At 45.6% G+C, this 12,678-nt stretch overlaps 1 protein-coding gene across 1 annotated transcript; it reads left to right on the forward strand.

Moving 5' to 3' along the window:
- The first annotated feature begins 1,996 nt into the window (after positions 1-1,996).
- On the forward strand, positions 1,997-4,696 carry LOC118790437 (Hermansky-Pudlak syndrome 6 protein). The gene has a single exon (XM_036547349.1). It carries the CDS (start codon positions 1,997-1,999, stop codon positions 4,580-4,582), a length of 2,586 nt encoding a protein of 861 aa, XP_036403242.1. The 3' UTR covers positions 4,583-4,696.
- The last annotated feature ends 7,982 nt before the right edge of the window (positions 4,697-12,678 follow it).

The following is a 12,678-nucleotide window of genomic DNA, read 5'->3' on the forward strand; positions in this document are numbered from 1 at the left end:
CACCAGGGTGTGTTCAGCGTTATCATGAATTTATCAAGATTTTCTTTGCACAAGTGTATTGTGATGCAGGCTATGTTCAAGAACCTATGACATTCTTCCCTTACAAACATCACTGATGCAGGTGCAGACTTTCCCTCCCTTTAGCTTTTAATTGCAATCCATCGCCATTAACTCATAATTTTGTCCTGTTTTTATATATATAACCTGTTTTAAACATCCATCACACAGAAAAATGATATCTTTCCCCTCCATCTCACTGACAGTTGTGTTCTCCCCCATCAGACCCTGACAGGATGCCAAAAAGTGACAGGCCTCTGAACAAAACAGGCCTTTCTATTCACATTTCACCAAATGATTAAATTATTGGTATCACAAGTCTGGATTTCAGATGTTTTGACTTTTTTTAAGACTGGCATGACCTCAGGCCCTTGTTAATTACTTTTCAGAAAATCTAGAGGCATGTGTTTGTTGGCCTGCAGAAATGAAAAAGAGAAGGGTGCATTATTTGTTCCTTCAGTGAGTAAATGATCAGTTCTAAAGCAATATTGACAAGACTCTTTGCAAAGAGCAGTAATAATAATAATAATAATAATAATAATAATAATAATAATAATTGTATTTGGTGCATCAAAGGTATTAGTTTGTGATTTGTAGTGTGATTAGCTCATTGAGAAACAGATTAATAACTACAATTTACTCAAATCGGAGGAATTTTTCAATGACTTTCTTTGAAGGTTAAAAATGAATATTGCACTCTCTTTCCAGCACTTAATGAAACAAATGTCAATGTGGTTGTCTATCATGTAGCTACCTATCACGATGAATTCCAAGTCCATCCAGGTTACGAATTTCAAGGGATTCGGCAATCTTTCCCACGTGTCCTCCCGCATCCTGACCATTTGCTAACGAATAGTTTAAATTCATCAACATCTACCAACCACAGTAAAGTTCGTTCAAGTTATAGGTATAAACGTTTTAATCAATGTGTAAGGTTCACGTATGCTAAAATCATAGGCAGCTTTCTAGAAAGCAATCAAAAGCTAACGTCCTTTGAGAGAAAAAAAGCTCAGTCACTCAACTCAGCCGGCATGCGCTGCTGTGTTTCATTGATAGCTGCTTTCGAATACATCATATTAGAAGGACGGAAATGTGCACTGGCTTAGACATTAGACCAAAGATCGTGTAAAGGATACGACACACACTACACAAATTCACTTCTATCTTCAGCAGTGTGAATGGAGACACAGTGTTGTTCTCTGCGGTTTTACTATCTGTATGTATAAGATTATTGGATCTGTGATGCGATATTTGCCTCTTGCAGTGTACTGTGAACTGTACTTCTTTTAATGACTTGTAAACGTCCGAAGACTAAGTGTTTTTACCATTTTGTCATTTTTGTCAAAATTAGACTTTACCGCGTCAGATTGTACACTGGCATATACTCTTCACAGCTGCAAATGTTTCTATGTCAAATGTTCTTCGGAAGCACTTCTTCTCTGCTACTTAGGCAGCTGGAAAAGCAAGCGCAATTCGCTCCTCTCTGGGTTTGACTGGAGGCAACTTTAAACAGAAACGTATTGGAGTTGATTACCTCTAAAGCATTGGAGAATCTGTGACAACATATACGCCCTCCGTTTCGTCTCCTCCTCCGTGGTTAAAAAAAAACTCATTAGTATCCGGAAATTGACAAACTCGTGATGTAAGGAGATGAACGGGAGATGGGTACCTGGCAAGCTAGTTAGCTAGCTTCAGACAAAAAAATGAATATGAAATATGGCTAGCTAGGTAGCTAAGAAGCTAGCTCCCAAAGGGAATAGCGCTTTTGCAGAGAGTGGACAAGAGAACATTTGGATACAGCATGGAATGCCAGCGCTGTGTTCTCACCGGACTGAAGATACGGTGAAGCCACACTCGGATCTCAGATCTTTTTCCTGCTTGTTGGGGAGTTTTTTATACCCCGTTTTTACCTGGTGCTGTCCCTTTCGCTTTTGTAAACATGAAGCGACTTGCTCTGGAGCACGTGACAGATTTTGGCGATTTTACCCAAGGTAGAGATTTAAGTGAGTTTTTAAAACAGAACCATTCAAATGTTCATCGGAAGAACTGTCTGTCTGACATTCGGATTAGTCCGGACGGGCAGCACATTCATGCCATTCTTCGTACACCAAAGACGGGTCTGATGACTTTTGATAAATATCAGAGGTTTCAGTTGATACAAAGCCAAAAACCGCTGGAATTGGGCTTGACCAGGACTGCACCCGTTTCGGATGTTGTTTACTTGGACTGCAGCAGCAGGGACGGCGGTGGTTCCGCCGTGCTGACGGTGGTATTCGAAAACGGCAAAGCCGAATTCTGGAAATACTGGGAGCGCCGAGGCGGCTGGCATTTCCTGCAGGCATCGGATCTGTGCAACAGTCCGACAGCGAAAGTTGTTTCTGTTTGTGCGAGCGCCGGTTTCATTGTCTGGTGCGAGGAGAGACCCCCGTCGGAAAGCTCCTCAGTCGTTAATGCAACTCGTAACAGCCTCAGGTACTGTATATGCAAGCGTGCCTATGAGGTCGAGGAGGGAGGTGTCTGTTTGGGAGGAGTGAAGATCACTTTGCACAACAATCCCTGTTACAGGGTCATTGCCTCAGGGGACAGTGTTTACCTGGTGCCAGATGTAAAGGATAATTCCCTCAACACCATCTCTAAAGTCTTCCTCAGCTGGTCACCAGAGCATGGAACAGTTACGGTCAACAGTGCCTGCAGGGGGGCCATCCTGAGGAAACCCTCCCTAATGTGCAAGGAGTCCGACTTCAAAAAGCTGATGGTGGACTGCATTGGCATGCTGTCGGTCATCAGCCCCCCAGAGATTTGGGCCTTCGCCCCCTCAGGGTGCGGCGGGCTCCTGCTCTTCCTCAGCTCCGGCTGGGTGGCCCTGCTGCAGAAGGACGGCGTCCTGCGGCAGGTCTACAAGCTGGCGGATGACTGCTCAGCCATCGGGGGCAGCGTGGCACACACCAGCATGGCTGTTTACGGTGACGTGCTGGCCCTCGCCGCAGAGAGGACCCTGTATCTAGTTGATGTCCGCTGTGGCCTGGAGCTCCAGAGGATCCCGCTTAAGAGGGAGGGGGTCCTCTTTGTGAACCATGGCGACAGGGGCGTCCCGTATCTGCTGTCGGAGGCTGGGCTGTTTGTGGTCAGAGAGGGCGACGGGCCCGTCTCCAGGTCTAGGCCGTCTGGACAGCCCGAGCGCCTCCAGCCTGGCGCCCTGCTGATGGAGGCCATCTTTGAAGAGGCCTGCAAGTACTACCAGCAGAGAAGCCTGAGCGGCAACCAGCTGACGGTGGAGAAGCTGAAGAGCGGAGGCATGTTCCAGGCCCCCATTGCGCTGTCGTCCATCCTGGGGGACTACCTGAGCGGCCGCAGGGTAGGCGAGCAGGGCCAGGAGGCCGGGGGCCACGCCAAGCTGTTGAGCTCGCTGGACACCGAGCTGAAGAGCTTGGTGGCCCTGGAGGAGCTGAAGGCCTCCGTAGTGGGGGCCTCAGAGAAGGACCTGGAGGGGCACTGCGAGAGCCTGGTGCACAAGGAGGTAGGTCGGCTGCTGGGCTCGGAGGTGGACCGGGAGAGCGTCCTCTACCTGAACACCATCTTCACCGCGTTCCCCTCCCAAGCGTGGCGGGCGCTTCAGGCAGTGCTGCAGCTCGGGGCCAATGGTGACGGCTCCCTCTACTCCAGGACCCCCCCAGAGGTGTGGAAGGTGGTGCTGAGCCCTGTCCCAGCCCCTGCCCAGTGCCCCGGGGCGGGCAGGCAGCGGGACCACACCTCTGCCCCTGCCAACATGGCAGTGCCTGTCTTTGAGCTGGTCTGTCGCTTGGTGTTCCGCTTCCAGCCCAGCTGGCTGCCCAGGTTTGTGGAGCTGGCCCAGCAGCAGCAGCAGGCAGGCGCCTCCTCACCCTGGGGCTACGGGGCGAAGGAGAGCCCAGAGAGCGCGCCCCTGTACAAGCGGGCGCTCTCGGCCCTCCCGGAGGGTAGCGAGTTCCGGGACTTGGAGGTGGAGCTGCTGCTGGGCAGCCAGAGACCCAATGCCATCATGCAGGCCCTGCGCATCCTGATTGACCTGCAGCAGTGGGGGCGGGTCACCCAGGTGGCGGAGAGGTTCTGCCGGCAGAGCCCCCTGCTCAACAAGGAGATCTTCACTGCCCTGCTCTGCGAGGTCTCCCAGCACCGTGACCTGGACTCGTACCTGGACCTGCTGTGGACCCTGTGCCCTGACGACCTGACAGTGACCAGCATCCTGAACATTGTGCTGAAAAGCCTCCCCTCGCCCACGCCAGATGCCAGCCCCTTCCAGGCCCGTGGCGGGCAGCTCACCATAGGCCTTCTGAAGCCCCTCCTGAGCAGGGTGCTCCAGCGGGAGACCAAGCCTAGCCAGAGGTACGCGGACATCCTGCAATCCCCCTCCTTCCCGCCCCCGACCCCTCCGCGGCAGGCCAGGGGCATCCCCAGGGCCATGACCGATCCGGCCGTGGCTCACATGGACTGCAAGCAGAGGACTGGCTCTGGGACCAGGGTGACGTCACCATCCCATCTCCTGTGAGCCCCCCCCTCCCCGCAGTGTGGGGGAGATAAACATCATTCTCAGTGCTGGCAGGGAGTTCCTCTCCCGGCCTTTAAATCTTGGAGGGCTGGGAATGGTTAAGCCTTGCACAGAGAACAGACAGCCTTCCACTCTCTTTCCAAAAACCAAAGCTTTTAAAATGTCCCAGATGCCTTGATTGTTAGACCTCTGCTATGGAGTATTAATTGTGGTGTTGCCTCATGATGCCAGCAGTGTTGTTGTTTTTTAGCCTTTTTAAAAATTTTTTTAGAAGTATTCTAACTTAATTTTTATTGTAAATGTTCTTAATTTGAACAGTTTATAACTGTAAGTGTGGTGTAATGAAAAGTTTTAGTTATCCATTTACTCCCTATGCAATTTTACAAATCTCTGGGTCTCTTTTGCCAAGCTGCCTGAAGTAGTTGATTGGTTTTTTAGCCAAACGGATATCTAAAAAGAAAACTACACTAGCATGTCTTTAATGTACTGTTGCGGACTACGCTTGATGGTGTACATTAAGGCAGATATGTAATTTTGCGGGTTTTTTTTAAGAGCAGAATGTCCCCTCCAAGGCCAGGCTTTATAAGTCAGTCTGTAAGAAGCTCCCAGGAGACAGCTCAGTGGAGTATTTCGCTGGAGTGTGGCATCACATTATGCGTGCGTGTGACTCGTGAGGGAAGATGCTTTAGCAAGGAGCTGTAAACAGGGGCCTGAATGAAAAGGCATCACCATTGCGACACTGTTAAATCCCATCAGTTTCTCTCAGTTAATCCGGGTGAAGGAGAACCCTTCTGGTTGGTGGAGCTGCTGGATACTTTCCCAAGCCATTTCTTAGCATGACACTGTGTCCTGGCTACCGTCTTGCATATGGACACAGTGGACTATTTCTTTTTGAATAGATATTTATGTCTGCATCTTCATATGTATATTTAATGTAATTTAATGCCAGTCGAAAATGGTATTAAAACCTCAGAGCTATATTCAGGAGTCTCCACCATCAGTAAATGGTGGAAATACCATGTAGAGCACATATATGTAGACTATGTAATTCCTTATGGATAGATAAATCTTGTATCTGAATGAATATGCCTTTCACTGGCTGCATGTCTGGGGACTATATCTGTCATTTACTCAGTATACTCTCCACAATAGTAATAATGAAAATAAATTGTAGCACAAAATGTAATTCAGCAATATATGGAAGAGCATGGGCTGTATTGCAAAGCAGTTCCACTTTGAGCTTGAGCTTTGAGCCTGATAGACAGGGTTTGTGGTGGATTTCAGTGCCTCAGTCACAGGGGGAGATGCTGCAGACCTTATGGGTAACTGTGTCCCTCCTTGGGGAGGGGGGATTGTTTGCGGTAGTCTTCTCTTTAACCTTCAGCTCAGGAGGTCAGAGTTTTCCTGCCTGATGCGGGGCCTCTCTTTGTGCATGACTCATTCACTATGCCGCACGCTGTGCTGGATCATTAACCGTAGTTAAGTGCATTAGTTACTGAAGCTTCATGACACTAAACAAATGCATCTCTCTCATCGTTAAAAAAGGGCGTTTATGTAAAAAGTTAGAAGATGCTGAGAGTGGTTTTAATGCATTTTACGAATTGTATATACAGTTAGGAAATGTTTTGTAGAAATGTTCCAGGACATTAAATTCTGAGGGTACAAATGTGGTAGTAGGTACGGTAGCATGTTGGATTACAAGGATAAATCAGTATTTCACTATTTCGCTCAGTGTTGGACATTGAGAAAGTCCATGTAGTTATGGACCTCAGTATTCCTTCACAAACGTTTCATGTGCTGATCTAGGATCAGCTCTGCTGTTCAGATTATAATGGTTAAGGATAGAATTGAGGTGGGGAAATATGACCCCAGATCTGTGCTTGAGTCACCTTCTGCCTTGAGTTTTCATGTCAAAGCTTTCATGAGTTCCATTTCCCATAATTCCATTCCAGTTGATACAGCTGGCAGCATCTCTGGGGAATGTAGTCTATTCTAATGAGCTCCCCTTCGCAGACAGCCCTGCAGTTACCAGTCAGTGTTACCCCTCCATCTGATGGGGAATTCACCTCAGAGGTCAGACTGGTTCTAGGCTGTCTTTAAAAAAAAAACGATTAATTCAACCCCTAATATCACAAAGGTGATTCTGGCTTCTCATCAAAAATGACAAATCTCACCTGATTCAAAGACAAAGAAGGGAAGTGAGATGATCCGTTTGATCCATCCATGGCTTGCGTCGCCATCCTCCCTGCTCCGCACAACACACCAGCAGGGAGTCTGAGAACAGCGACTCACGTGGGGGAGCCACGCCCTCCGCATTCCTCACAGAGCAGCCCCCAGGATCATGCTGCACTCACTGCATGCCTTCAAATTAAATTTCCCCAAATTCTATTACGGACTGGGTACTCGATAGCCAGTCTGAACTGGATCCTGTCGCGGAGGGCCACGCTGACTCTCCCTGCTGGAGCACAGATAATCTCATTTGAAGACTCTCTAAAATGCCACCTCGTCTGTTCTACTTGGTTGGCAGATGCACATGTCTATGCAGTATTATAGAATCTAATGGCACTGTGAGACATTCCTTTGTAAATGAGTGTAAATGGCTAAAAACCAAAATGATTAATATATTTGCGTCTGTATGCAGTATTGCTTAAAGCAGAGAAAAGGTTGATGTAATTATTTGGGGTAACTAATATTTGAATGTCTGTCTTCCAAGAAAAATTGTGTTACTGTAAGTACATATCAGTTGCTTTTGATTATTTAATTCATATCTCATTCTGTTTTACAAGGTTTTGTTTCCATGTCAACTGTAACTTTAATCTCAGAAAATATCATCTGATAAGGATTTGGGCTTGTCCAACAATGCATGTATTCAGGAAGAGACTGAGCTGTGATTGCGCAGTGACATCAAATATACTGATTGGAAGGTCACCTTTTCCTCATGACTCAAATGTAACAATGGAAAAGTCTAAAAAAATTATGTGGAAATCAGTATGGAAAATCCCCAGCCAATGAAGGTCAGGCACTGGAGGCTCAGAATCAGAATAGACTTCAGAATAGACTTTATTGTCATTGCACGGTGGGGGTACAACGAAATTGTGGGTGGTCTGCAACAACAGCGCACTGTGGAACATTTATATAAACACAATACAAATAAGGCACACGACACAATAGGGTGTAAGGAAAGGTTTTTTTTTTTTCCTTTTTATGAAAACAGGTGAATGTTTGGGCTGGATGAAAGGGTTTCAGGGGAAAACCTTACCCGAATGTTTCCTTTTATTCACCAGTGTACATCCTCATAACATGTGAATGGCAATCAAGAAGTTCAAAGTATACATTTCGAGGTAAATGAAAATTATGAGATGTGTACAGTATGCATATTCATGAATGACTGCAGCATACATGTGAACATTAAACTGACATTCAGCATCCTGCAAGACTGCATTTTTGCATTGTTTTTTCATTGTGTTTTCAACATGTAGTTTATGGTGTCTACACTCATCGCTGTCGGGTTTCATAAAATGTTACCCTGCTTATCTTCCACTCTGAAATCCCCTGGGGACAAGTTCTTGCTGTTGCATGCAATATACCTCCTTTCTGTTTGATCAGCATGTTTCCTGCTATACTGGTTATTTTGGCATGATGAGTGTGGAAACTGATATTGTATGCCAGTCCATAAGTAATGAGATGTCCCTCATCTCAAATTTTCTGACTGTTCTGAATATGATTGTAATCTGGCCACAGTAGTGATGCTTGGCATGGCCTTAAGGGTTTAAATGTTGGTTGTTTCTTACTGGTTTGACCAAAGTTTCTCAGACTGGAAGTGGTGACAATTTACATCACAGTTACATTTTCTTGTCGGTTTTCTAGAGCGGCAATCTATCTTTTGCCTTTGCTCAGTAGGTATTTAAGTTGGAGTTCACATGTCACACATATCAGCTAACATACACTGTCACTGTGATACAACGCAGTATTTTGTCTCTTAATCGAAATGTAAATTAACATTCTTATAAATCGTTTGTTTATATATTTGTTGACTCATAAATGATTAATACATTTACAAAGCATAGATGGGTCTTATAAATATATATATATATATATGCATTTATAATATATGTATACACTATATGGCCAAAAGAATGTGAACATCCCTCCTAATTGTTGAGTTCAGGTGTTTTTAGCCACACCGACTGTTAACAGGTGCATAAAATCAAGCACATAGCCATGCAATCTCCATAGACAAACCTTGGAAGTAGAATGAGTCATACTGGAGAGCTCAATGACTTTAAACGTGGCACTGTCATAGGATGCCATCTTTGCCACAAGTCAGTTCACGAAATTTCTGCCCTGCTAGATCTTCCCCGGTCAACTGTAAGTGCTATTATTGTCAAGTTGAAGCGTCTAGGAGCAACAACAGCTCAGCCACACAGTGGTAGACCACGCAAACTTACAGAGGGGGGCCACCAGGCGCTGAAGCGTGTAGCATGTAAAAACCACCTATCCTCTGTTGAATCACTTACTACAGAGTTCCAAACTGTCTCTGGCTGCAACATTAGTACAAGAACTGTGCGTCGGGAGCTTCATGAAATGGGTTTCCATGGCCAAGCAGCTGCACACAAGCCCAATATCACTATGCACAATGCCAAGCGACGGCTGGAGCGGTGCAAAGCACGGCGCCACTGGACTCTGGAGCAATGGAAATGTGTTCTCTGGAGTGATGAATCACGCTTCACTATCTGGCAGTCTGATGGACAAATCTGGGTTTGGCAGATACCAGGACAGCACTACCTACCAGAATGCACAGTGCCTACTGTAAAGTTTGGTGGAGGAAGGATAATGGTCTGGGGCTGTTTTTTCAGGGTTTGGCCTAGGCCCCTTGGATCCAGTGAAGGGTAACGTTAATGCTGCAGCATACAAAGACATTTTAGACAATTGTATGCTTCCAACTTTGTGACAACAGTTTGGGGAAGGCCCTTTCCTGCTCCAGCATGACTGCGCCCCTGTGCACAAAGCAACATCCATAAAGACATGAAAATACCATGAGGAAATCTGGACGTTTCTAAACTCGCAATTATTTCACGCGACAATGTAACACACTACAAATGTAATGATTAATGGTCGCATACTGGGTACTACACTGAAAAATAGCATGCAGAATACATTATATACTTGTGTAGTATGCAGTACACAGTATGCAGTGGGTGGTTTCGAATACAGCCACTGTGATTTCTGCAGTGAACTTTTTGTGTCATGTCCTGCCTCCTGCAAGCTCTACCCAGGCGCTGCCCCTCACCTAAATCAAACAGACTGTTTCCAATAGGTGATTTCTAAATTTCTAACGCGGACAATCTCCTGTTGTGTGCTACATGTGTGAAAGGGCAACTCCGGACAATGTCCAGAGAATCAGGTCCATCAGGAGTTCATATGTGAAAACGGCTATGGTTTGACGAGTTTGGTGTGGAGGAACTTCAGTGGCCTGCACAGAGCCCTGACCCCACTGAACCCCACTGAACACCTTTGGGATGAATTAGAACGCCGATTGCGAGCCAGGCCTTATCGTTCAACATCAGTGCCTGGCCTCACAAATGCTTTTTTGGCTCAATGGGCACAAATTCCCACAGACACTCCAAAATCTTGCAGAAAGCCTTCCCAGAAGAGCAGAAGCTGTTATAGCTGAATGGGGGGGGGGGTTCCACTTTGTGCAACTCCATATTAATGCCCATGATTTTGGAATGGGATGTCCAATAAGCTCATAGAGGCGTGATGGTCAGGTGTCCACATACTTTTGGCCATATAGTGTATATAATACACATATGCTTTGTAAATGTATCAATTAATCATTTATTCATTATAACTAATATATTAGTTCATGTTAAATAATGTAACCTTAATGTGAAGTGTTAACAGCCACCTCACCTGGTGTTTAGGGTCTAAATCAGGTTCTGACTGGGAGGTAACACTATGGGCTTGTTGGATCTGGCCCTGGAATCAGCTGTCCCTGTGATGCCCCACGCACACCCGCGTAACGGGAGGGTCTGAAGCACACCAGGGACCCCGTCCGTGTGAAGCAAGCCCTGCTGCCGGAGACCCTGGGTGTGCTTTCCTGTGGCGACGGGGCGTTCCCTTGGAGCTTTAGAGCTATGACTGGAATGCTGGACTTGCCCCTGTGGCCGCTGTGACAGAGGCTCAGCAAGAACGTCACATGACGTGTGGGGTGGGGGGAAGAACCCAGCAGAGCAGCTCGCCCCCCCACCCCCACCCCCACCCCTCCACCCTTTACACCCAACAGGCAGGTTCCTCGCTGTGGTGTGAGAGCTCTAGTCACACTGTAGAAACCCCGAACAGCCTGTGCCCAGAGTCCTTCTGCAATCTGTGTGCTGGATCTTTCAACCCAGATACGGCATGTTTGAAAGCCAGACCGACTGCTCCCGAGGCAGAGAAAAATACCCTGAGAGTTTGACTTGTAGGGGTCAAATTTGAGGTCACATACCAAACTTCTTTCACAGCCTCTGCAAGGAAGGTCAGCAGTTAACATTTACCAGACCTATTATTTTACACTGCTTTCCTCAGACATTACATGACTGTAAAATTGCTTCTCTTCTTAATATTGTGTTTTAAGCATCCTTGAACTGAATGTGCCCTTTGATTTGTCTGGCTGACATTTAAGATCAGAGAAGTATGGTTTCACAAGCAGGTTCAGGTTAACATGCATGTGAGTGAGTGTAAATGTGCACTAACAAAAATTTAGCCTAAATTTGTACTCAAATATAAGTTCAGTTGGCAGTCAGAGCCAGCTCACACCAGAGATGGTGAAAGCTACTCCATTAGTGGAGGATCTGGATTGATAACAGGGGGTTGTGTTGCTGTCTGCATTGACACACTTGCAATGGATGTTCTGCTTTAGACCATGCCCCTTCAAATGTATTCATAATATGCCAGCAAGTCAGACAGCTTAGAGCTTCAACAGTGGCAGAGACAGAACTTTCACTGTGAAGCATACAGTGTGGAATATCTGCCCCATGCATAGAACCTCTGTCACTGTCAGTCACAGTCACTGATAAGACGTGGGTGGTGATTTCCCACAAAGGACAACACTGGCTTCGTGCATAAGGATGGGGGTCAGTTTCAACTCTAATTATTTTCAATAACTTTACTGCTTTTACAAACTGTGTTATAAATTTCACCCAAGCCAGCAATAATCACACAAATCTGCGCCTGGATACAAACAACAGCAATGGATTCAACAGGTCATCCCTGCAATTCAGTTTGGGACGGGCCCCACATTCCTTGTTAATGTTTTGATATTGAGCACACAGTGCTAATGAAGGCTTTTCTGTCTTGTTTCCTGAAAAGCTTACCCATTCTGCATTTTTTACCTCTTTAAGGCTCTGACTTACCAGTGCTAGTTGATACAGCTCTGCCTTGTGTGTGCCCATTTAGTGAATCAGTCTTACAAAAAGTTCCAAACAAAGATTCTGGAAGAGAATTTTCAATCCCTACACAATTTACCAAACTTAGACAAACCAGTCCCACCCACAGCCCCATTTGCCACATCTTTTCTTTAATAGCTGTTCTCGGCATCCCTCCTCCACCTCATCTCCCCCCTTTCTACCCACTTGAGGTTGGGTGAATAACCTCAGCCCAGAGCCAGAGCCAATCCCTTTATCCATTCCAAGCCAAATGTAAATCCCACTACACCCACAGCAATTGCAAATCTCAACACTTTGATTGTATGGAAATTCCCATCTATTGAAAAGCATTGCCATAACCACATCAATAACAACCTTCACCCTTTGAAAGGAAATTCATAGCTACTAAATATACATTATGCAGTGCAATGTTTGAAATATTTTTGAAACATGTCAAAATTTAGTGCACATATCAGAAATGTCAATTATTGCCATTTTCAAAAAACATAATCTACATATTTACATAATTATACAGAATTTGTAGTAGGACATATGCAACAATATATGTATATTTGAATTGTGTGGCGATATTTGATACATTGTGAAAAATCTCACAAATTATGACAAAACTATTCCATGTACAGGATTTTTTTATTATTTTACCTTATTACTTGCTACTTCTTCCAAAAG

The sequence above is a fragment of the Megalops cyprinoides genome, chromosome 15 (genome assembly GCF_013368585.1).
Source record: "Megalops cyprinoides isolate fMegCyp1 chromosome 15, fMegCyp1.pri, whole genome shotgun sequence".
Taxonomy (NCBI): Eukaryota; Metazoa; Chordata; class Actinopteri; order Elopiformes; family Megalopidae; genus Megalops; species Megalops cyprinoides.